At 40.4% G+C, this 24,218-nt stretch overlaps 2 protein-coding genes across 2 annotated transcripts; one reads left to right on the top strand and one right to left on the bottom strand.

The window, feature by feature from the left end:
• Positions 1-539: 539 nt before the first annotated feature.
• tmem144b (transmembrane protein 144b) lies at positions 540-10,944 on the bottom strand. Its single transcript, XM_061047605.1, has 13 exons — positions 10,575-10,944; positions 10,323-10,481; positions 10,089-10,211; positions 8,397-8,496; positions 8,110-8,190; positions 7,911-7,989; positions 7,779-7,811; positions 7,602-7,681; positions 6,863-6,981; positions 5,712-5,831; positions 4,328-4,425; positions 1,629-1,682; positions 540-1,427 (listed from the first exon to the last, which is right to left on the bottom strand). The coding sequence occupies exons 1-13, from the start codon at positions 10,663-10,665 to the stop codon at positions 1,344-1,346; spliced, it is 1,221 nt and encodes a 406-aa protein (XP_060903588.1). The 5' UTR covers positions 10,666-10,944; the 3' UTR covers positions 540-1,343.
• A 2,136-nt stretch (positions 10,945-13,080) lies between these two features.
• On the top strand, positions 13,081-23,968 carry gask1b (golgi associated kinase 1B). The gene is made up of 4 exons (XM_061047587.1): positions 13,081-14,020; positions 15,921-16,138; positions 18,773-18,999; positions 20,548-23,968. Exons 1-4 carry the CDS (start codon positions 13,150-13,152, stop codon positions 20,753-20,755), a joined length of 1,524 nt encoding a protein of 507 aa, XP_060903570.1. The 5' UTR covers positions 13,081-13,149; the 3' UTR covers positions 20,756-23,968.
• Positions 23,969-24,218: the final 250 nt, after the last annotated feature.

Raw genomic sequence — 24,218 nt, 5'->3', positions numbered from 1 at the left:
AACATAAATACAATCTATGTGATAAAGACGAAGCCTCACATATATAGGTATCATTTATTAATCCCACCAGCTGAAATTACTTTCACACTCTGTTATTGAGACATACACACACCAACAGGATCCTATGAACATGCACTAATGGAGAGATGTCAGAGTGAGGGGCTTCACATGAAAGGGTACCAGAGCTCTCTTTTTTTTCTTCTTCTTGTTGTTTAAGAGGCACCTCAGCAGTGTTCAGGAAGTGAACTGGCACCTCTCCATCTAGCAGATACATTTCCAGACTTGGTCCACACCAAGACATGAACCAAGCCGCAACCTCCAGTCTTTAAAATAAAAAAATGAAGCCAAATGCGGAAGTGCAAAATCCTGCAGTTCTGAGCCCTCTGCAGGAACAGATGGCTGATGTCACTCAGGCTTCATCCATTAATATTTACAGTCTATGACTTGAGTTCACAACCCAAGTCCCTGCAGACTGCTCTACTGCCTCACCTAAGGTGTGTGTGTGTGTGTGTGTGTGTGTGTATTCAGAGGAGACACTACAGTCAGCTTTAAACACATTGTTTATATTCTCTCACACACACCATGCAATCAGTAAGAGCTCACTGCTTTAATGTTACAGCTGAAAAGAGGCCAAGACATGCCGAACAAAACAAAGTACAGGGATGTTGACAGGAAGAGAAATACACAGAGCCAGCCGTGATACAGAAAACAATCAAGAGTGAAAGGTTGCGTGTAGGAGTACGAGTACACAGATCTGTCAGTATCAGATGTTTTTAATAGCAGCATGTGTGGGAAAAAAAAAAAAACACGAGAAACTCCTCTGACCACTCATTTGATTTCTACATGAAAACAAACTCCCCCGTTAGTGAAGTAGAAATAGAAATGTGTCTCGTGAAGCGCCCCCTCTGCAGTGACAATAAGCGTGCGTGGAAAGTGTTAAAAGTGATGTATGGACACCGTTAGTAACAGCTGAACATGGCACATGTGACAAAATATATTCTTTAAACAAATAAATTACTAGAACATTCAAACAACACAAACGTTGAAACATTCTTCAGTAACAAATTCAGAGTTTAACAGCAAACGGCTCCCTCAGATCAAACCAGAGAGGACGAGGGTCGTTCCTGTAAGACACTGCCACCAAATGTCTGCTCAAAGTATTAACCCTGTCCGCTTCCAGAAGGCAGCAAACAAAAAGTGCTTACATTCATCTCAACCGACGTGCATGGTGGTCTGTTTCAACGACACGGTCTGACACTTTTATAAAACCAAGGTCATTTCCTTTTTTCCAAACGTGAAACGAAGAACTCTGAAAAAAGGCGAGTACAGAAAACGTTCAAACATTAGAGTTTTGAGATGGCCGTCAGCAAGGAGCCGGTCAGGACGACAAAGGACGCCAACAAGAAGACGAAGCAGTTGGATAACCCCTGAGGGAAACAAACACCAGCGTTAATCATCTCTCTCCAAGAATTGAAATCAAACTTTTTCCTTTTACAAATTTGCAGCAGTGCCGTCTCCAGGTAAGACATCAAGAGGCGTATTTTGAAACTTCAACTGCACACTTTAAAAAAAAAAAAAAAGGAGTATGTAATGCATGAGAGCTGGATGAGACATGTAGTGATTCTTACCTTTATCTCTTTAAACACCAAACATCCCCACAGTGCTGCAACCAGACCGTATCCCTGCAGAGACGGAACAAAAACAGTTTGAGCACAATCACCCAATTATCATTTACTTTGTCTGTTCCCACTTTGTGTGCTTTCAATCTACCTGCACCAAATGAATCATTGTGTGAATGAAACGGAAGCAGGGCTGCCTTTATGCTCAGAAATCCTTCTCCTGTCTTGATTAGTTCTTCTCTTCTGTAGAGGCTAAGCTGACACTTTAAGCCATAGAGGCGCTGCACCTGGATTGTCTAAAATCGACACGCTAAGCGCTACCTCGTCGGATGCTAAAAAGAAAGTCCACATCAAATGGCCTCGTTGAAGATGACATTTGTTTATTTTACATTCATAGGCGCCACATGACTATATAGACCAAAAAAAACACCCGCTTGTTTCTCTTGGTTACTTTGATTATCTGCTCCTACAACTTCCTTAATTTTTGAAAAAACAAGATCAGAAGAACAGATGGATAGATTTTTCATTAAAAACTTGGGAGGAAAATGAATCCTGACTTTGAGATTAAAAAAAACATTTGCAAAGTCGTGCCACATATTAAAGCACATTTTAGTCTTCATAGAATCTTAAATATTTCTGCAACTTGAAGGCAAGAGAAGAAAAAAAAAGAAAAAACTAAAGAGGATAGAGACGGAAAGCGCATATTCATTTCATATGGTATATATAGTTTTATTATGCTTAAACTTACTTTGTGATATTTAAACGTCTAGGAGCTAGATGTTTGTGGGGATGAAAGCAGCATTGTGTGTTTACATGTCGCATTAACAGAATGAATGTACTTATTGTTTGCCAAAGAATAGCTACAGAGTAAGACTTTGTTTAGTGTAGTTCAGTCAAAAGCCAATGATCTCCATGTGCAGGTTTAATACCACACCAAAGAAGGGCGGCTTTGTTTAGAGAGCGAGGAGAAATGAAGAATGAGGTCCTTCAGAGGTAACAAAGGGGCTTCATGTATGTACATTACGACTGTATGTTGCTCCCTGTGTTGTTGTCTACTATTGATGACTCGATGGGGTGCAGCTGGCCTCAGTGCTGAGAGACTTTTAGAGGTGGGACTGCGGTGTCCTTTATTGTCTTTTGTTTTGTGTCTTATGAAAAGCCCTGAGTTTGACTTTGTTGAGGTGTATGATGTGCTTTATTGGGTCGACGCGTGGGTTGTTGTTGTCAGCCACATAGAGCCGCCTAATGGTGAGGTGTAACAATATGTTCTTTAGGAAAGTAACTTGCATTTCTTTTAACTAGGCAAGCATGAAAAACTTGAACTATGCTGCAGGCCGCCCATCGGGGGGGGATAAAGAGGGACGCTCTGGGACTCAGAGGTTAGCAAAAATATGGTTCATCCAAATTTAAGGCAACAATGACCAAATTTCATTTTACACCTAAATACTCATCACCTCTTAAAGCAACAACAAAAAAAAGGTTTTGTGTAGCCCGTTTCAAAATGTAAACCTGCTCTTCTTTGTAAACTTAAAGTGAACTTTAGTCCCTCCTTCGTCTGTCTTTTCTGGTGTCCTCACTTTGTGCAGGTCCTGAAATGACTCTACTGATTGTTACATAACTGATATCACAGTTAAGTTCACTGGGATGGTTTAGGTCTGTAACATTACGAAGAAGAGCGGGTTTACATTTTGAAAACAGGCTACATTTAACTGAAGCGACAGGAAATGAAATGTGTGTTTTTGCAGTGATAACGAAGACTGTTGGCTAGACTCTCTAAATTGACTCACCAAGCATGTATGGATGAAGTCTAAAGAACACAGCTTACTCATCCAGCTTCAACATTAAGACGTTGATGTGAATGATGAAACTGACAAAAAACACCGTCGGCAGTCTATAAAGCCTACGAACTTCATCGCACTCAGTGAGAGAAAAGTTCGACTGTGGCAAAAGTTTTCATGACAAAGCTTAATGCTCTCAAGTTTTACCCTCCAGAGTGCAAGAACAGCAAGTTCTCCCATCCAGCATTTAGTCTGGGTCAAGACATCTTCACTGTAATTGTCATCAAAAGGAGCTCAAGATAATACAGGTGATTTTTCTCTGGAGAGAAAGCCTCGTTTTCATAAAGGTCTACACATCCCCCTTGACCAACACTTCACTCCATGAAGACTCACTTCTCTGTTATCCTTGGTGCAGAGAGGTCAAATCCTAATACTTTTTTTGTCCCTTTGACATTGTTCATGGACTACCATCAGGCTAAACTAGTACAAAGAAAATGTCAAGATAAAATGTGAAGAGTGCATCAGCTATTTAATGATGCACTCTAAAGTCGTCCTGTAGCTCCACAAGCAGAGATCAGAAAGGACTGAAGGATAAATCATGCAACGTCTGGATGCTTCTTTCAGTTTAATGATTAGATGTGTTGTTGTTGTTTTGCTTTGAATGAACCGGCCTGTTTGCCATGCTGGTGTCTGCAGCTTGTTATCAGAGTGTCTCTAACGAGGTTCATCAGAAAACACAGAAATATCGACACATGGATCAAAAACTGAAACCTCTGAAAAAAAAAAAAAAACATGTTTCACTTGACTCCCAACTTTAACATACCGGAATTTCTCCCTCAACACCGAGCCAAGTGCTAATTGGAGTCTCTCTGGTAAAAAGACACATTTTATTGACAAGCACGCTGTGCTCTGAATACATGATCTACTTACTGCTGTGACGATAGGGAAGGTAATAACTGCACTCAGGTAGTTATTGGCCAGGAACCAGCAGTATGTTGCCAATGCCCACATCACTCCAGACAACATACCTGAGGAGCAGAATGAGACAGAGTGTCCTTAAAACATGTTCAAAACAACAGCGGGGTAAAATGTTGTAGGGGGGGGGGGGGGGGGGGGGGTCGGTGGCTGGCTACCCAAAGTTTTCTTCTCAGTAAGAATCTATAGAATGTGTGTTCAAAGGGAGCAAGTCTTGAAATAAAGATCTGCTCTAAAGCCAGCTGTGAAGCAGGGGGACTGATCTAAACTCACAGGCTCTCTGTTCCTTGCCAGGTTTTGGGTCGGATGTTTGCCTCCAGCAGCCTGGATCAGCACACCCACATATCCCCCCCCCCCCCCCCCCCCAGGTGGATGTGTTCACACATGCAGACAGAGTAAAGGAAGCTTCTGCATTTCCTCTCATTATTCCTGACTCACACTGGCGCTATCATTAGATTCTCTGGTTGTCCATCAAGTACAGGAGAGCGTGTGGTTTGCAGAACTAAAATCAGCCGGTTGCATGATAGTGTAACACTGAAGCATAGTGAGGGACATGTACGTTTTGCTGAGGCAGCAGTTTGTTGTTCATATATTTCTGTTTTCCAGCCTTTTCTGGCTTACCCTGTTGAATGAGTCTGGCGGCACCCTTATCACAAGTTCTCGTCTGAATTTGGGCATTAACAGATTTTCTGTTCAGGCTGTTTCATGTGAATGATTATTATCCGCCTGAAAGAAGTATTAGAGTTGGACAAGAAATTCAGAATTTGAGAGGAAATGAGCACTATTGTGTTTTCTTTTCTTATCAGGTCATTTCTGACTGTTAATAACCATCTTATGAGGAGTACAACCTTTGTCATGAAGAAACTACTTATTTAATTTCTTAAATTAAACTTCTAAATAATACCCTGCAAACTAAGTGAACAGCAGACTTAAACTTGAGTCATATAGTGCTCTCAAACATTCACAAAACTTCTGAAAACTTCCTGAAATTGTCGAGGTGAGCTGTATGAGTCAGGATGAGCAGATGTTAGAAAGCAGTTTGTAATATGTTCAAGAAACTTCACATCAAGCGAGCAGCAGGACCGGAGCAATCTCCAAGCACTGGATGAAATTGCTTCATTATGTTTTCTGTTTTTGCCAGATCTTTTGTGGATGCGTGATACTCAACAGGGCAATGATATGAAAACAAATGGTCATTATAGTGCCCGACTCTGTTGCTTCTTCTGCCACTTCTGCATCGTTCTTGTTACGTCATGTCTTTCCTCCTGAGACCGACCGTTAATGACTCAAAAGATCCTGGTGATGCCATAAAGTATCTCTCTGATAAGTGGTGTGTTACCTGGCAGGATGGCTTTGGAGTAGACTCTGGGCCTGTTTCTCATGGCAGCACAGTAGATGGCAAAGTACAATGTGCTCGTGACAAAAATACCACAGCACTGTGCGTACACGTAGTCCAGGTCTGTGAGGAAAAAAAACAAAAGATTTGAACATTTTTAAACCAGTAAGTGAATCTTCTTGAAGGTTCAATCAATCACATCAGGTTGGTTCAACGGGTTCACATGATATCATCAATAAGAGAGAAAGCTTAAGAGACACATTTGAGCAGCAGGACTTTTCTTTTTTTAAATCCTGGAGCCACTCTGCCATCAATGAACTTAAAATAGGATATTATTAAGATATTAAGATATCTGCCCGCTCGCCTCATAGACTGTAAATATTACGTTCACCTGCCTGGGAGCTGGAATCTGACGTCACTTTCCTGCGCCGTCCACTTTGCCAATTCGTTTTCGAGTTTGAATTATGATCACTTTTTAGCACGGCAAGTTTGAAAACGAAAAGCCAAAGACCTTTTAGTTTTCATTTGAATTATGTCATACAATATGCATCCACAGAGAGTAAAAGTATAATGCAAACTGGATGACTGAATATTCATTTTAAATATAGGTCAAATAATGCACCTATAATCTGAAAATTAAAACGTGTTTCTGTTACTGCATTTTCATTTTAAAATTAGCTTTTTCATTTGAATTATGATACAAATTTAGCGGGGTATTTTTTGAAAATGAAAAAGCAAATGCCATTTTCTTCCTCATTTTAATGTAGTCAAAGAATGTGCATTTTTAAAGTTGAAAACTAAAATTCAAATTAATCATAATTTTATTTTGGAGTCAAATAATACACCCATATTCTGAAAGTTAAAAAGAATTTCTGTTAATGCATTTTAATTTTCAAATTAGCTTTATCATTTGAATTCTGATCACTAATCGCTTCCATACTTCTCTGGAGGAGCCTGTGTTATTTACACACCGAGGTTAGAGAAGTCTAATTAGATTAAATTTACTTTATTGACTTCAGGGGGAAATGTGCTTTCGGGCAAAGCATAGCACAAGACATGACAACACATCAAGCAAAGCATTCAAAATAAATCAGGGCAACATTTTAATATCACAACATAGAAGCTTAAAAACTGCCCGACACTGCACAACATACCAAAAGCACTGGCTCCCTGGAAGATGCAGTCAGTGCAAGCAGAGCGAGCCTTGATGTAGAGGATGGGCGTGAAGGAGGAGCCGTACAGCAGGCCGGAGAACACGGCCAGCATGCAGCCGCTAGAACACAAGCCAAGGAAACACACTGCTGTGTGATGGATGGGTTTTAAATCGCCACTGACATCAAGTGGAATTTGTTTAATTTGCACATTGCATACACGACTAATGAAGCTGGATTCTCAGGAATGATTGTGCACTACATGTTGGGAACACTTTACATTTCATGAGCAGATAATTTAAAAGCCCACAGTGAAGACTGTGCATCATTTACACTTTTGAGTCATTCAACAGGTCTGCAGAATTCATTTCCTCGTGTTTATTTTTAATTGAATTGCCTGCTTACGTCACCCCTTGATTATTTTATCATACTGCTGGTACAACTAATTTCCCAAATGGTATCAAAGTGTTTTATTTATCATGAAATGATTTACTGAATTATGTTTTGGAGAAGAGTTTCCTGAAGAATTCGTCATCGAGATGGCCTGCAGCTGTATCCAAGACCTCCAGTGAAAACCTTAGGCTTCATTTCAAATATCTCATTCTGTATTTCTCTCTCCTTAAGGAGCATTTCTACTGATTATTTAATCAAAAGTCAATGTTTCATAAACCCTTCCTTGTCTACTTGCATGCTCAGTATTTGTACACACGCAGCTCACTGACTGCTAATCTGTTGAGCTCACATGAACCGCCTGGTCTTTGTTCCGATTATGTCGATCCAGAACGGTGTAGAGCTCGGCCCGTTGATGCCTGAAACGGGTTTCTGTAGAAAGAGACAACATGTCAATATAGAGGCTCTTAAAAAAAAAAAACATTGGTGTCAGTAGAGGGCAAGGAAACAAGAAGTCGGAACGACTCACTTTTGAGAGACCGAGTGGCAGGAACTGATCCTCCTAGAGAGAATAATAATATGGCTTTGAGCATGATGTCAGAAGTAACATCTATTTCAAAAGGTGAAAACAGATCAACAAACCCCTAATCAATGTACTTACTCTGTCGATAAGTAAGGGGATGGTTTCAGAACTGTTATGCAAATCCACGTCAGATTTCACCAAGAAAAAGATGAGGCCGCTGGAGAAAACACAAACGTCAGGGTGATGATTCAACACTTGAGTGGAAATAAAAGGAGAGCTGAAAACAGCAGCTCCTCGAATGGTAAGAAAGTGGGAGGCTTTATGTCCAAAATGATACCTGAGCAGACACAGCGCCGCTCCACAATAATTTAATACGGGCCTGGAGACATCCTGAGCATTAATCCCAAACCAGCCAAATCTGTGAAAAACAGAAAAAGACTCTTATTTTCTTTTTTGACAAATTGCTAAAACAAGAAAAAAGAAGCCTCCTACTTATGACATGGGGTTAGAGCTATTATTACAGGGCCCGACAATCTTCTTCCCTAAGTGCCTTAAAAAGTTTTGTTCCGGTGAACATCATCCATCAAAAGTCAGCAAAAGAAAGTTCATTTATTTTCCACTTACCTCGTACTGGCCCAGCCCATCAACAAACTCGAGGATCCCCAAATTAAAACCCCCAGACTGAGGCCGACCGCTTTGACAATTGGAACAACTAGAATATTCCCTGAAGGAAGAAAAGATATGATAGAAGTTAGCAAGTATGCACATGATACAAATAGCAGAGCATCACATGCTTTACCCCCCAGGGGAAAATGTTCTCTAAATACATTTTAAATCAGACATTAAGGAAACATGCTATGTTGAAGTGCTGACTTCTCTGACAACAATGCAGCAGCCAGTATGTCCTCCTTCTAACTTTAGATTCTGCTCCTGAATGCTCTGGATTTGTTTGGACCAGAGAAGGTAGGCGCTTTTAAGGCGACCCCCCCACACGGCCGTTTTGGACGCCCCTCAGTTTGTCAGATATGAGAGCAGTTATCAGGTCAACAGGTGTTGCAGCGATGGAAGCGGGCAAGAGAAGTGGTTCAGATAGAAGTGATTGTACCCGACCTAAAAAGCCTCTGCATGTTTCTAATAAGCTCCACGAGCAGAAACGTGCTCAAACTAGGATCAATATTGGAGATGCTTTTTGAAAAATGGAGAGAGGTTAGAACACAGAAAGGTTTACAGACCCATGCAGAGCTGGATAAACACTGAAGCTTCAGTGAAGCTTCAAATTGTGTAAAGAAAAAGGGAGAATTCATCATCTTTTTTAGGTAATATTTGAGGAATCAGTGTTGATATCAGTCCTTTTTTTAACCAGCTGAAAAGTCTAAAACAGGAGCTTTAACATGGCTTTACAACATGACTTTCTTTAATTCAGTGTTTCTCATTATGGACTAGCCTCAGAACTCAACATCGACTCCATAATGACAAATAGCGACCCAAGTTTCTGACATTTTTCAACCACTGGGATTTATTCAATAAAGAAATTATGCAGTTTGGACCTCAGATGATCCAAAAAAAATGGACGGAACAAAACAAACGTAGTTAAAAAGTGCTTCATAGGGCTAGTAGTTAGTTTGCACGCCGCATTGACCAGAGGCTGTTGTCCTCGCAGCGGGCAGCCCGGGTTCAAATCCGATCTGTGGCTTGTTTCCTGCTCTCTGTCTCCTATCTCTTAAAAAAAAGGCATAAAAAGCCCAAAAATGATCTTCAAAGTGCTTCATATAGTTTTTGATTTAAAACATTTCCAGGCACTAATTTGCAACACACTGAAAATGGCTCCACAAAACACTTTAAGGTCCTGACACACCAGTTGAGAACCACTGCTTTAACGTGATGTCATCTCAAAACAGCAAGAGAGACCCTGTGACCTCATAATAATAAGTGACCAGGTGAAGAGCATGATTTAAATGTTTCCTATTTTGGATAATTATAAACTCAAGTCACACATTTTGGCTAAACTATGGCACAAACACAGGTGAAAATTTACCAAAACATAGCATTGACAGGCAACAGTGAGAAAGTAGAGTGTACTTTACTTTGAAATATGAAACTAGGAAACATCAATGTCCCCAACGCTTCTCTCATATCTCTTAGCAAACAGAATCAGCATCATGTTCTGAAGTTTTTTTTTAAATGGGATCCTTTAAATCCCCAACTTCCGCATCCAAACACCCAGCTGCACTCTCTAAGAAAACTTAATCCTCTTGAAACCGACCTGGGCTAAACCACAAAGAACACTAAAAGAATGATTGAAGTTCCCAAAAATACCTGTGGCCCAGATGAAACCTCCGAGCATCGCAAAAGGATGGAACTTGGGTGTCTGAAGCATCAAATCTCCGACCATAGCTACGACCCAAATCGCTGCACAGGTGACCCACTGAAAAAACATACCTGTGGACAGAAGACAGGAACATCCACATTCAGGAGTCAAGAAACAGTAATACCACAACGATGAAAATATATCATAAAGTGTAAAATCTTAGAAAAGATTCACGGGCTTACCATCTCCTGTCTCTATTCTTTTGACAGGAACAAGGTTGCTTCCATAGAGCAACACAGCAACCACATTTGCAGTAATTCCATAAGCAAAATTAGTCATATTGGTGGAGTTAATGGTGTAATTAAATCTCCACATTTCTCCAGATACAACATTCTCGATTTCTGAAATGATGTAGAGCAACACATACATATAAGTTATTTGATATTAGCCAACAAACCCTCCCAATAACTCAATCACAGATACAGCCTACATACCTTGTCCAGTACCATTTTCAATGCCCTGACAGATCACAATCAATAACGCAAAGACACATAAAAGCAAAGGTACGTGTTTTGCTTCAAGCATTTTAAAAAATTGAATATTTGTTTTCTTTGATTGCGTAAAACCCCAGCAGGAGGCAGCGTGCCGTGCGTGTCTTCAGGGTCAAGGGGTTTCTCTCATCCAGGTGCCGCCAATTATCCAATCAATGAGCCTGACACATAGAGGCTGCAGCGAATACATGGCCGAAATGAAAATGAAAAGCCCAATCTCACTTTCCAAAGCCTAAAGCCGAGGCACCATCCCTGCGCTCACATGCTGCTCAGATGTTAAGGGTTCCCAATTTAGGAAAGTCTTTCATGCGACTTCGGTGCGTTCAGGGACTTCAAGTAGAAATGTGGAATAGTTGTGAAAAGAAGATTTTAGCCTATCTATTTTATAGACTAAGAACGAAATCCCATCCCTTTACGTGACCGGCAGCAAACAGTGGCATCCACATAGTCTATAAAAAAAAGCCTAAATGAATGAGCGTTTAACTAAATGGATTAATAGCCTACAAAATGTTTCTGGACATCAGCTTTACATTAACTGGTTCGCCATGTTTCTGTCTAATATAGCTTTAAGTCTGTCAATACGACACAAGACTGAATTCTACGCCACCTTCCCAAAGGTTTTATTTCGATATTGGGGAGCCCACAACAAAACTTTCCCAGTAGGAAACTTAATTTTCCGATAATTTACATAGCACTTGAATGCATGATAAAACCGTATGGATTTAACTGACGTCAGGCGTGCAGTGCGTGAGAGTGTGAGTGCACGAGGGCTTGAAATGATGAATAGCATTTGTTTATACAGTATCACCATTAAATTAATGGAAAGGAAACCAAATCTTTATTCTACAAGGGGGTTTGTGTCTATGATGTTACAAAGTTGTGAGTGGGGAAGTATATTTACATGTAAACACTTAGGTCATCATGAATGTTATGCATTCACTATCAATGTCTGCCATGTTGGGGGGGGGGGGGGGGGGGGGGGGGGTTGACATTCAGGGTTTAAGCCGCCCCCCCCTCTTTCAAAAAACGCTAAGCCCTCCCTAAACCCACCATAATTTTGTGATAAAGAATTTATGGAATCTTATTTCAATGTTATTATAGTGATATGGATTTGTGGTGGATTTCTTTATTTTAAAAATAAAAAATACTTCTAAACAAACATGAATAAAATGGCAATAACTTAATAAATACAAATAACTAGTGTAACAGAACAAAGAATATCAAACAGTGCAGGGAGCAGAAGTGGTCACAGACGGCCCGGGATGGTTTTAAATGTTTTACGATTGCATCTGGAGAGAGAAGGTGAGCATTTGTGAAACAATGGGCATTTTTAAAATTATTTAACCAGGTAATAATTCATTGAGATCAAGATCTCTTTCACAAGGGTGACCTGGCCAAGAGGGCAGCAGCACACATCACAATAAATATTACATGATAAAGAAACAGACCTGAGGGCGTACAACCTTGATGTCAAGTTTATTTGACTAGAAAATTGTATTTCTTTGGAATAATAATACATTTGTCTCAACTTATCTTTTTAAGTTCAGTTAACTTAAAACTTTAAGGCAGCTTGGACACTAACTTTTTTAAGTTATAGCAACTAGGTTGTTTTTTGTTGTTTTTTAGTTTTTTTTTACAGTGTGTGCTTCTGTAATCATCAGTCCTCTTAAAAGGACCAGAACACAATAGTTCTATATTTAACCTATTTATATTCAGGTCAGGAAATCCTGTATGGTCTGCTGGCATTTCCCTACAACAGGATGAGTCATTCGTTTCCTGCTATTAGATTAACTGTTTCCTGCCCTTTCCTTTCTGTTCTATTCTATTTTATTCTATCATTTTCTAGCCTCTAATTCGTGAAGATCTGTCATTTAGCCAATTATGAATTATGCAAATTGACCAGCAGGTGTCGCCTTAAACACCCGGATGTCTAAAGGATCAAGGTGACTTATCACCTTCACCTCTAACCTCAGTATTCACATTTATTCAGATATTAAAAACGCAAACTATAGGTCTACTTATTTTGAGAATTTGGCAATAAATGCTAAAACATCACAATACTTATAGAGGCTAAACATTTTGATTAGAGGTAATATGAGGTTATGCTAAATAAAAAATAAAAAGAAGAGCACCAGTGTTTATTGGCCTTGTACTTTTGATTAAGTAGCTTGGTTGTTTGGTAGAAACATTTATAAATAACTTATCTGGAAACCTTTTTTCCAGAGGTGTTAAATTAATTTTTGCAGCATTGGCTACATTATAAGTTAGCCGAATTGTTATTCAAATACATTTCACTATTTAGAACTTATCATGAAAAGGAAAGTTAAACAAAAACACACAAACACACAAAATCAAATCCCCCCCGTGCTGGGCTGGAGGGTGGTTTCCCAGCCTGTCCATCCCATGCTCACTTATTTGTGTGCACAAATGTGGCCATAAATCCTCCCTTCCAAAATGAGTTTCCGAAGTTGAGAGCGCTCCTCCTGGTTTGAGTTTGGCGCTATAAAGACACTCAACCATGATAATATCATTAGTTCTAATGGGGAAGTCTCGCTTTCACTGGCTCTGCTTCCCTTGTCTAAGATTGACCGGCAGCTTTCGGAGATGCCCTCTTTCCAAAAGGACTTTGATCATTGGGATTATTTGTGTTATCTATTTGTTTTTTGTAGTCTCGGAGTTTGGGCTCTCGCAGCAAAACCAGGAGAGAAGGACTGACAAAGACAAGTACCGACACACCCGTGGATTGTACAACTTAGAAACTGGTGATGCGCTGCCAGACTCTGTCCCAACACGGTCTAACGTAGTGTACATAACGCTGAAGACTAAGCGGCTGAAACCGGCAAATATCCGGGGTACAATCAGACCAAAACTGAGGAGAAAAGTAAGGAGGAATAACACGGCTGGTTCAGCTTTTACGCAGAACAAACTTTCCACTTTGGAGCAGGACGCGGGACAAATTAAGAGCAACTTTGAACGCAACACTTCCTGGGGAGAAACTCGGGATGTTGATTATAAATCTTTGGATTTAATAAACGATTTTAACTTTGCTGACTCTCATATTAGTTCTATCCGGATTTACAGCCAGAGGGCACCGCCATGGCTCAGCCCGCAGGACGTGAAAGCCATGCGCTTTCTCGCGGATGCCAAAGTTTTGCGCATCAAAGAAGTTTCCCACGGAGACTCTCCGTCACTTCTGATATTTCAGGGGGAAGCTAGTGGTTCAGTATCCGACCAACAACTCGCAGACAGAGTCGGTGTGTGTGGAGGGCAGTGTGGTGTGATCAACAGCCCCGTGGACAACACGGAGGTCTTCGCTTTCCACCTGGACAGGGTGCTGGGGCTCAACAGGACGCTGCCGGCTGTGAGCAGAAAGTTCAGCTTCCTACACGGTATGGCAACAGAACAGTGGCAGGAAGTTTTTACACCATTTCAATCAGCAAATAAGGAACCAAAATTCCTGTAGCTTTTTAATTCACTGCTCATATGGGTGATACATTGAGAAAAGTAAATTATGACTCTCATCACAGAGGAGGGGATGGATGTTTACCTCTAGGAGAAAAGTGATATTTTCTAACTTAATTAGTTGTTTTCCTCGCTCAAACTGGAGCTCCCCTTTTTATACAAAAACTTTTGCAAAATGCATTACAAACACCACAGGGCTTCACTCATTTCTGCTGAGAACTAGATTGAAAACAGCATTACCTCTCCCCCTGTTCAGTGAATCTTTGCAGCTTTTTGCGAGATTTAGTAGTTTGAGAGGTAAAGTCACTGATATAAATTCATTTAAGAAATGATCTTGCAGAAACCCACGAGTCACTGGATGTAATAAACATGTAAAGCCATGTGTCATCGAGCCACACACAGGAGCTTTTTATTCACATTTTCCTGTGGGCACGACTGTTCCCACGACCTCATGAGTCAGGGCTGAAATCCAGAGGGACTAATATTCAACAAGTGAAGAACTAATCAAAAATAAAGTGGCAGTCAAAGGACCAGTATATAAGTGACCTTACTGTATCATCAGATATCAAACTATGTCAATATCCACTTCCAAATCATGTCAAAAAGAGCCATGAGACTGAGGGGAGTCCTCTTTTGACCTACCTGACCTTTTCAGGGTCACGGTGGGACACGGCCCTCAAATCCTCTCATATTCAGTCGTCTGTGACATCAATGTCTTACATATCCTAAAATAACATTTAAAAAAGTATTAAGGGGAGGTCATGAAACAAATTCAAAGTTATAAATTCCAACTCTAACTTTGCTTAAACTTTGAGAAGGGCAGCAGAACTGTATAAAGAGTTCTTCCTGAGGCTGTAAGAAGGAGGTTTTTAACAGCAGGTGACAGATTTTATTCCAACCTGGACTCAAAAATAAGATTGTTTTTTAATACCATGTGTCAGAAAAGAAAACATCTGAAAGTTTCTGGACGTCAAATTTGTTTTTGGTTTCATCAATCACTAATCAAAAATGAATTCTGTAACAAAAAAAACTGTGAAAATGATTTTTATTTTTTAAAATGTCCTAGGAACCTTAAATAGCATATCACATCGGGCTTGGGCTGTGGATTGGGAAACTTGATCTGCTTTTTTGTTGCAAAGGAAACATTTGAACACACCTTGGTGTTGTTTGAAACATCACTTTACTGCTCACCATTAGCAACTATGATCTGCTTGAATAACCAAAGATGGAAAACATGTGTTTAAAGGCTTTATATGAGATTTTTTGATCCAGCAGATGTCGCCCTTGAGCACCAGCATGAAACCAAAACAACTCGCGCTGCATTGTTGTGTTAGCATGCTAATGCTAGCGATCTTTATTATGCTCGTATCTTCACACTGCATGTAAATTTACCTGAAATGAGCGTGATCTAGAAACACAGTTAAGCAGTGAGTACAGTATGTTATTCTTCTTTTCTCTAGTCCCTCAATTAAACAACTTTTATACACGAGGGGAGGAGTCAGCCGGCCGTCCCGACGATGTAAACAAAGTGAAGATAGGACTCTGAAAACTCTGAAAACATCACAGACAGTGGGACTCGGGTGTTACACCCATTGTAGACAGTCATGACTCACAGAGTTATTTTCAGAGGATATATTTGATTGATATTATATTTAAGTGTGGAAAATCACATATTAAGCCTTTAAACTCTGCAGATGTTTCAGGAGAGCGTCAACGCATCGCTCCGTAAGCTTTTCCTAGATAAAAATAGGTTTTTAAAAAAAGACTCACTGAGACTGACCAGTTGCTGAAACCTGATCATATAATCCGTTTATCCTCCCTCTTTAGACGGCCAGCCCTGTCCAGTGGTGTCATGGGATGCATCTCTCTACCCAGAAGGCCTTGCTGCAGGCTCATCCACCCTGAGGTTAACGTGGGGGGAGTACCAGAGCTCCCTGAAACAGAGGTGCTGGCATAAAAACATCAGCCCGAAGCCCGACTCTGGCTGCTCCACCGCTCATCACTACGAGTGGAGTAAACTGGCTCTGTTTGACTTCTTATTACAGGTAAGAAAATTAAAATGTGCTTTGGTTCGCCTTTGTGCAACAACAGCATCCTCAGGCTTTACTGAAACGTTTAGTAATGACTCCAGCAAACATGATGTTGTTACAACATTCCCCTACAGCTGTTATTGATTAAAAAAAAATCTAGGTTTTATATTGTCAGAGGTATTGCTCTTGGCTGAGTACATGTCTTATTTCCTGTGTGGGTAGCCTGGATCTCAGACTTTAGCATTTAGGACACGTCTCTGGAGGATTCTTTGATTTGTCCTCTTATTGTGAAGAAGCAAAGAGAGCAGAGTTTGGACGTGGAATGTGAAAAGAATGAGAAATTGTTTGGATAGCTTTAAAGTTTGTTGGGTTCATGGTGTCACATTATTATTATGATTTCAGGTCCTTTAAAAAGTTAGTCATAAGAAATGTACTGAAGCACTGTTCAGGGAAGAGAAAGAGATTCAACAGAGAATATAAAACAGATATTAGAAGATATGAGCGAACAGATGTAAAGTTCATTAACTTTTCATGTCTGAGAAAGTTTACTTTCTTGTCCTCAACTGACCCCTGAATCATGTGCACATCAAAATGACAACAATCACTGCTGGAGAGGGAAGCTGTCTCTGCTAAAAAAAAAAAAAAATCTCTGATTGCATCGAAATGAGAGAGAAAATGTTCTGTTCTTGTAGAGAGTGCCTGGTTGGTCATTTTCAATCGGCCTCTGGTCTTGAAAAATGAAGCCAATGCAGAAGTGAAAAATCCTGCAGTTTCTCGAGTGTCCACTAGAGGCTGGCTCCAGGAACACTGGAAGTCACATACACATGACTATGTTTACAGCCTGGTTCAAAAAATAATAAATAATTATTATATTATATATATATTATATATACATATTAAATATGTCTGATTAGTTATTGTCATCACTGGCACACACTGTAGGAGGGTGAACGACTCTGTTTTGATTTTCTGAACGATACGTGTTATCCATAGTTAGGTGTGTAGCTGACATGATTGACAGGTGGGCGCGATGTAGAGGTTTAAAACCCGCCTCAGCTGCAGCTCTCAGCCTGTCGTTAGGTTGACTGAAAGTTAGACTGAGACAGGATTTCCAACATGGCGGCTGCTGATGAGCCTCCAGAGCCCCCTGCAGGAACAGATGGCTGTTTTTCTCTTTTTAACGCCACAGCCCTTCTTCTTCTGCCATGTTGCATGTGTGAAATCTTCCCGAGTGGTTGTTTCAACTCAGGGGATTTAGGCTGCAAGACCAGACTTAAAAAAATGTTAAGTCTGGAGGTCACAATGTTTACACCACATCCTTACAACATATCCAAGATGGTGGACAAAGGAAAAATGACATAATTGGACGTATTCACAGTAATAAACAAAAGAGGTAGGACATTCTGTTGAGCAGGAAAGAGTATGAAGCAGCTTCATGATGTGCATGAAGATCGAACAGTTAGCAGGGTGTAAAAGTCATCACACCTTCACACTCACTCGGGGTGAATTTTCCTGAAAATATCCTGCTGCGTTCTCACAACGGCTCACTTAATGTCTAGAGTGAAATTTTCTACAGAGCTGGCAAGTCCAAAAAGTCAGGGTGAAAAATGTCAGCCATTCGCGTTCCCACATGAAGCTCACCCCAAAAACGTAGAGGCATTTTCAGGAGTTTTGTGCCTGTGTGAAAAGACTTATATTTGTCGTTGTTATTCAGATGAAGTTTGGAGAAATGTGAAGGTTTTGTCCTGAGATATCAGGACTTACAAAACAGCATTGTTGGCTAGATTGACAGCTATCTTGGAAGTACTTCAGCTGTCACCCTTCATGCCTTAGTGGATGCTCATCGACCCGTGTCACTCCAAGGTTTCTCATAAAGCCGCCTGTGAGTGGCATGTAATCTCCACTCCTCTCTCAATCTGCATCATTGACTTTAATGTTTACAACCTCAAACCTGTCAGTCATATGTTTGAGCACAAAGAGGCTAGAGGATGAAGCTGTAGTTGGGGTTATTGGTTGTCAGGCCTTGCAGAGGAAGCGGGGATTAAATGAGAGGAGACTCCCACACAGGCTCAGGAAGTCATATCAGTCAGCCGTCCAGAGGTCTAAAAGTTATCTTGATATAAAATCAGCATTCAGGCCAAACAGGAAGTGGAAACAACAGATTTTACATGTGAATGCAGACTCTGTAGGAAGTGTTCATCTTTGTATTTGTGGTGAGTTTGTTGTCCTAAAAAGACAGACCATCCCATCTGAGGGCAAAAAAGGGAAGACACATTGGCTGAAATGCAATCCAGGGGCCAATGAGCAATCGTCTTACAGCTTTTATTAATCTCTATAAACACACATTGTTCCAGTTGGAGATGTTGTCTCTCACCTCCCACACCATTCTCATGCTCGAGTTAAAAAAAAAAGAAAAAGTCAGACTGCAAACAACAACCGGGGCACGAAGGAGGAAATCTTCTGGATATGATTCATCGGTCTCCCGGATGTCTGCTGGCCCCAAAATGATTGTTTTAAAGATTGTTTTTTGTCATGTCAGGCCTTTTAGTTACTCCATAAATCTAATCTTAAAATTCATAAATGTCACATGTCAAAACTGTAGCTGTAAACTTAATAGATCGAAAAACATAATTTTTCTCTTTTGGTCAGATTCACCACCGCCTGGATCAGAGCTGCTGTGGGTTCAGGCCGCGGCACGAGGATTTGTGTGTCGAACTCGGACGCCATGCTGAATGTGTCGACCAGAACAACATACCACTGGCGAACATCGTCCACAGAGGTCATGATCCCAGACACCTGGTCTTCACCAACAATAAGGGATTCTTCGACCGGAACGAGGACAACCTGGACTTCAGGCTTCTGCAGGGAATCAAAGAGTAAGTTCAGAACAGTTTTCTGTTTCTTTGAGCGCAGAGTGTTACAGAAATCCTGGTAAATATTTACATCTGGTTAAACGACGTCGATGTGTGTTTAGGACATGAGCGTCGGGAGCATGTTGACATCTCCGTTCAGTTTATTCCCCACGGATCTGTGTTGATCTGTATTTTTTTAACCACACTGCACAGACATTGCTTTCACCTTTTGAGCAATAAATCATCGAGTCACATCACGGGGGGAGGCAGGAGGACTCTTGTAAGAGGTCCTGAAATACAGATCCCCATTGGTCCTTATTAAGAAATTCAGCTTCTCATCTGCATTGCAAATCGGATATAAAGTCGACATGAATCTAAATTAAGCTGTGATCAGATATATCCAGAGGCTGAAAGATCCCAGATGTCATTACCCTCAGATCTTTCTATGATCTTGTGTTGAATTCTCGTCAGATCTGACGGCTCCTTTAAAGTCTTTCTATGTGATTTTTCACACTTAAATATAATATAAATCAAGTATATCCTCTGAAAATAACTCTGTGAGTCATGACTGTCTACAATGGGTGTAACACCCGAGTCCCACTGTCTGTGATGTTTTCAGAGTTTTCAGAGTCCTATCTTCAGTTTGTCTACATCGCCGGGACGGCCGGCTGACTCCTCCCCTCGTGTATAAAAGTTGTTTAATTGAGGGACAATTGAGGGTGCATATGAAGCCTTTAACCTTCATGAAGGTGAAATGAACTGATGTTTGACATTTTATTCAAGGCACATTTTAAACTGATTATGTGAAGAGCGGCTTTAGAAAAACACAACAAAGTCTCATTACTACTGCACACATCTTCAGAGTCCTCATGATTGTGTGTGTGCTATTCTCTCTTTTTGCTGCGTCGACTTATTCTCTCTGAGGCCGAACCCGTCTGCAGGCATTCATTAAATCCACTCGGATCTCAGTGAGGCAAAGCCACACTATTCTAGTTTTCTTCTTTCATAACTATTTACAAGCTGCACTGAGTGCGCATGCTGGATTTCAGGCTAAACATAGATCTATCTTGTTGTCGTTGAAAACACCTTGATGAAAACTCCTAACCTGACTACTGTCTGCACGTATTTGTCACCTCTGCAGGAGATTTTATCCCACATGTAAGCTGTTAAAATGTCAGAAAAAAAATACCAGAAGTCCTAACTTTCAGCTTGTACTTGTTTGTTAGTTATTGGAAGTTTGTGTATCTTGTTGCATAGCATTGCACCCACACACGGCACATAACTTCATGGCATTGGTCCTTGTTCTTCTTTTTCTGCACAGCTGCTGTTGTTGTTTGCCGTTTTTCTCCATAGTGACAGATGAGAAATCTTTGTTTCTAAACAACCAAGATAAAGTTGCAGTGAATACACTCTTGACAGCCTGTTTTATCTAGCCGTTCTCTCACCACCATTCACTCTAAAAAACAGGATGCTATAAGGGCATTAAGAACAACATAGATGAATCTCTGCAGGTCTGAGCCATGTACATCAATTTTCATGTTGTTATGTGTGACTCATTGTCTGTCCTCGCAGGCTTCCTGAGCAGGCTGTGTCAGTGCTGAGGAGCAGGAAGCTGAGGGAGAAGCTCCTCCAGTCCCTGTTCCTGGACCAGACGTACTGGGAGAGCCAAGGCGGCCGGCAGGGCATTGACAAACTGATCGACGTCATCGAGAGGCGGGTCAGGGTGCTCCTCACCTACATCAACGCTCACGGCATCAAAGTCATCACCATGAATGCATGACACTGACATTAAATTACTGAGAGATGAAGTAAATCACCTTTTTGACCCCTGTGAATTCACTGTGGAAACACTCACACTTTCTACAGGAAGCTGAAGCTAATATAGTTCACTGTAATTCAGTATGTGTTTCTTAAATATAGACTTTCAGTACTGTGCAAAAGCCTAAGGCCACCGTTAGTTTTGTTATTTTTGCATTTTTTACTGCAAGTCATCATGCCATTCCTTTTGCAAAGTGCCTGACTGGACACGTTTTTATTTTTCAGCATGATAACGATCCTCAGCTCACTTTTTAAATTTTTTTTATTGTGATAAGGTGAACAAACACAAAACAAAAATGCACACATAGACGTGACAATTAAAGCGACGGCAAATAAACAAAAACAGGCAAAACAGAAATAAACAAAACAAAATCGAAATACGCAAAACATTAGCAAAGACAAATACAATTAAAGTAGATATAATAAAAGTCAAGTAGTAAGTTGAAGTAGTGTATAAGAAATGTGTGAATGTGTGTGTGGCAGTGTGATGCATTAAAGTGAGTGGCTGAGTGGGAAGTAGCAAGAAAAATAAACAGAAACAAAATTGAAGATAATTGAGAGGAAAAGATATATATGTGTCAACATTAATGGAAAGAAGAACATTTTAGATATATTTATATATATATAAAAGTAATAAAATAAAATGTTTGGTGTTAAAGTGGCCATCATAAAAAGATGGAGGAAAAGAAGAAGAGAACAGGGAGAAAAAAAATACTCCTCAGCTCACTTCTAATGCAATAAAATAATTATTGGGGAGGAAAAACCTGCTGACTAGACTCTGAAAGTCATTTACTGTGGGGGCTGCATGGTGGTGCGGTGGTTAGCGCTGTCGCTTCACAGCGGGGAGGTTTCAGGTTAGAATCCCTGTCAGACAGGAGCGTGGATTCTCTCTGGGTTCTCTGTCTTCCTTCCACAGTCCAGAGACATGCTCGTTAGGTTCATTAATTACTCTATATAGCCCGTAGGTGTGAATGAGTGTGGCTGGTTGTCTGTCTCTATATGTCAGCCCTGTGGTTGACTGGGATCTTCTCCAGCTCCCCGTGACCCCGAACGGGAAAAGTAAAGTAGATAATGGATGGATGGAAGTCATGAACTGGCTCCACAGAGACCAGACCTGAATATCACAGAGGCATTATGGGATCACTTGGAGAGGGAAAGGAAGCTTTAATCTAAATAAGAATCTGGGAAGTGCTGAAAGAAGCCTGATGTAATATACCAGAAGATTACTAAAGCCAACTTCATGAAAGTGCACCCAAAAGAGTTCAAGATGTGCTAGGTGCAAAGTGTAACACTGAATACGGCCTTTTATCATCAGGAGCTGTTTGCTTTTCTAAAAGTTGTGTTTTGTTTCCTGCATTTCCTGCTTGTATCTTCATAAAGAGAGACTGAGTAATACATCTGGATGGTCATTATAACTGTGCAAAAACAACAGTGGTGGCATAAGACTTTTGCACAGTAATGTACATCACAAGAGCACGAGAGCATGCTGTCAAGGACGGTGATATTTCACAGGGAACAAATGGAGAAATGAAGATAGGTCTGTCATAATTTATTGTTTTAACAAGATAATTACAATAAGCCTAATGAAGGAGATATTATCAGTTTCTCTCTATTATTTAAAAATAGTTAAATGTGTTCAAACACAGCATTCAGGTCATTTGAGGAGAAACATTCAAATCTGTTGTTTTCTATGATAAGAAGTGAGGCATGTGACATTTGACTTTCACGTCTTCATTTCTTTTTCCCCCCCGAGGCGATTGCACTGCCATCAGTATGTACATATTATGTTTCTGTTATAACTTTCTCTCCTCCTGAGGCCTTAGGTCAAGTGTCATTTACATCGTGTAAGAATGGAATGCACTAAATATAAGTTATTTTTTATTTCCGCTCCTCTAATAAAAGATAGAAATTCAGATGTGAAGGGAAAGCCTAAGAGAAGAGATATTAGTCTTCATCATGGGTAAAAAACAGTCAAAGCTAGCCGGAGAGCTCGGGAGCGCCAATAGCCTAGCTATAGGTTATGTAGCGCGCCCTATGTGCAAAGCTATAGTCCTAGTCACAGCGGCTGAGGATTCAATATTGACCACGATGCTTTAATGCAGGTCATCCCCCGCGCTCTCCTCCCAACGGTTCCTGTCTCTCTTCAGCTGTCCTTTCCAATTAAAGGCAAAAAGGACCAATAAATAACTTAGGGGATTAAATCTTATGAGAAGAGGTAAACTGTTCCACAGTATTGGCAACAGAAAAAGCTCCACCGCCCTGGTTTTGAGCCTCATCTTTGGCACCTCCAGGAGGTCTTAGCAACGCTATTAAAGGTCACATATTTTTCAAAATCCTCTTCCCCATGTTTCTCTAACACTAATATGTGTCCCTAGTCTGTCTACAAACCCCACAATCATGAGAAAAGTCCATCCTCTCCGTCTTTAGCCTGCTCCACTTTTCAGAAAATGTGTGCTCAAACAGGCCGTTTGGAGATGTTCCCTTCATGACATCACAAAGGGCAGTAGCCCCTCCCCCAGGTGGGTGACACTCCCACAGCTAGGTGTTTGTTCTGTCCTCTGAGTCTGCCTTCTCACCGTAAACAATAGGACATGGAGCGAGAAAGCCAGAGAACACCCAATCCCTTCCAGAGAGGGGGCGTGGTCAGACACAGCTCATTTACATATTTAAAGGTACAGACACAGAAACAGCCTGTTCTGAGCAGGGCTGAAATAGAGTGGTTTATAGACATGATCAAATACAGGATCCGAGTGGATTTAGAACAAGAAACTTTACAGACATTTTTTGAGGAGCTCTGAGACTTTTGGAAACTTGTTGAAGAGGAGGAGAATATGTGACCACAATTTACACTGAAAGAAAAATATTTGGAAGGTTATTTTGTCTTGTGTAAAGTCTTAAAATATATATATGTACATGTGTGTGTTTTTTTAATTTGTAAAACTCCAAAGAAGATTTAAAAAACTTAAATCATTAATTATTAACATTTAATATGAGGACACATGTAAAGAATGAACCAAGCAAAGTGACTGTACGATGTGAACTGAAGCTACATGACGTTATTCTCTTTATTAGCCGTTACTGTTTCTGCTTTGTTTATTTATTTTCGTACTTTCTTTTTTTAAACTGTTTTGTTTGTGTGTTGGAGGAGATGGCAATAAAATGATTCATTTGTGAACTATTTGAGATGTGTCATTTATACTCATCCTGTGGGAGCTTTTCATTTTCACTTAGCGATGTTGACATTTTCTTTGGCACATCTTCTTCTCTTTGATTGTATGAAAAGTGTGGCACTTTTTAATATTTTTTAATGCTTTTTTTCAGTTGTTTTTTCAGCACATTTCTAATAAAACAACTACAAACATGATGCTCAGACCATAAACTGTATAAAACATGGACGTAGTTTCAGTGATGTCACCCATTGGTTA

This window comes from Labrus mixtus, chromosome 10 (assembly GCF_963584025.1).
Source record: "Labrus mixtus chromosome 10, fLabMix1.1, whole genome shotgun sequence".
NCBI lineage: Eukaryota > Metazoa > Chordata > Actinopteri > Labriformes > Labridae > Labrus > Labrus mixtus.
Note: the sequence above shows the minus strand (reverse complement) of the source record. Positions and strands in the feature narration are given on the sequence as shown.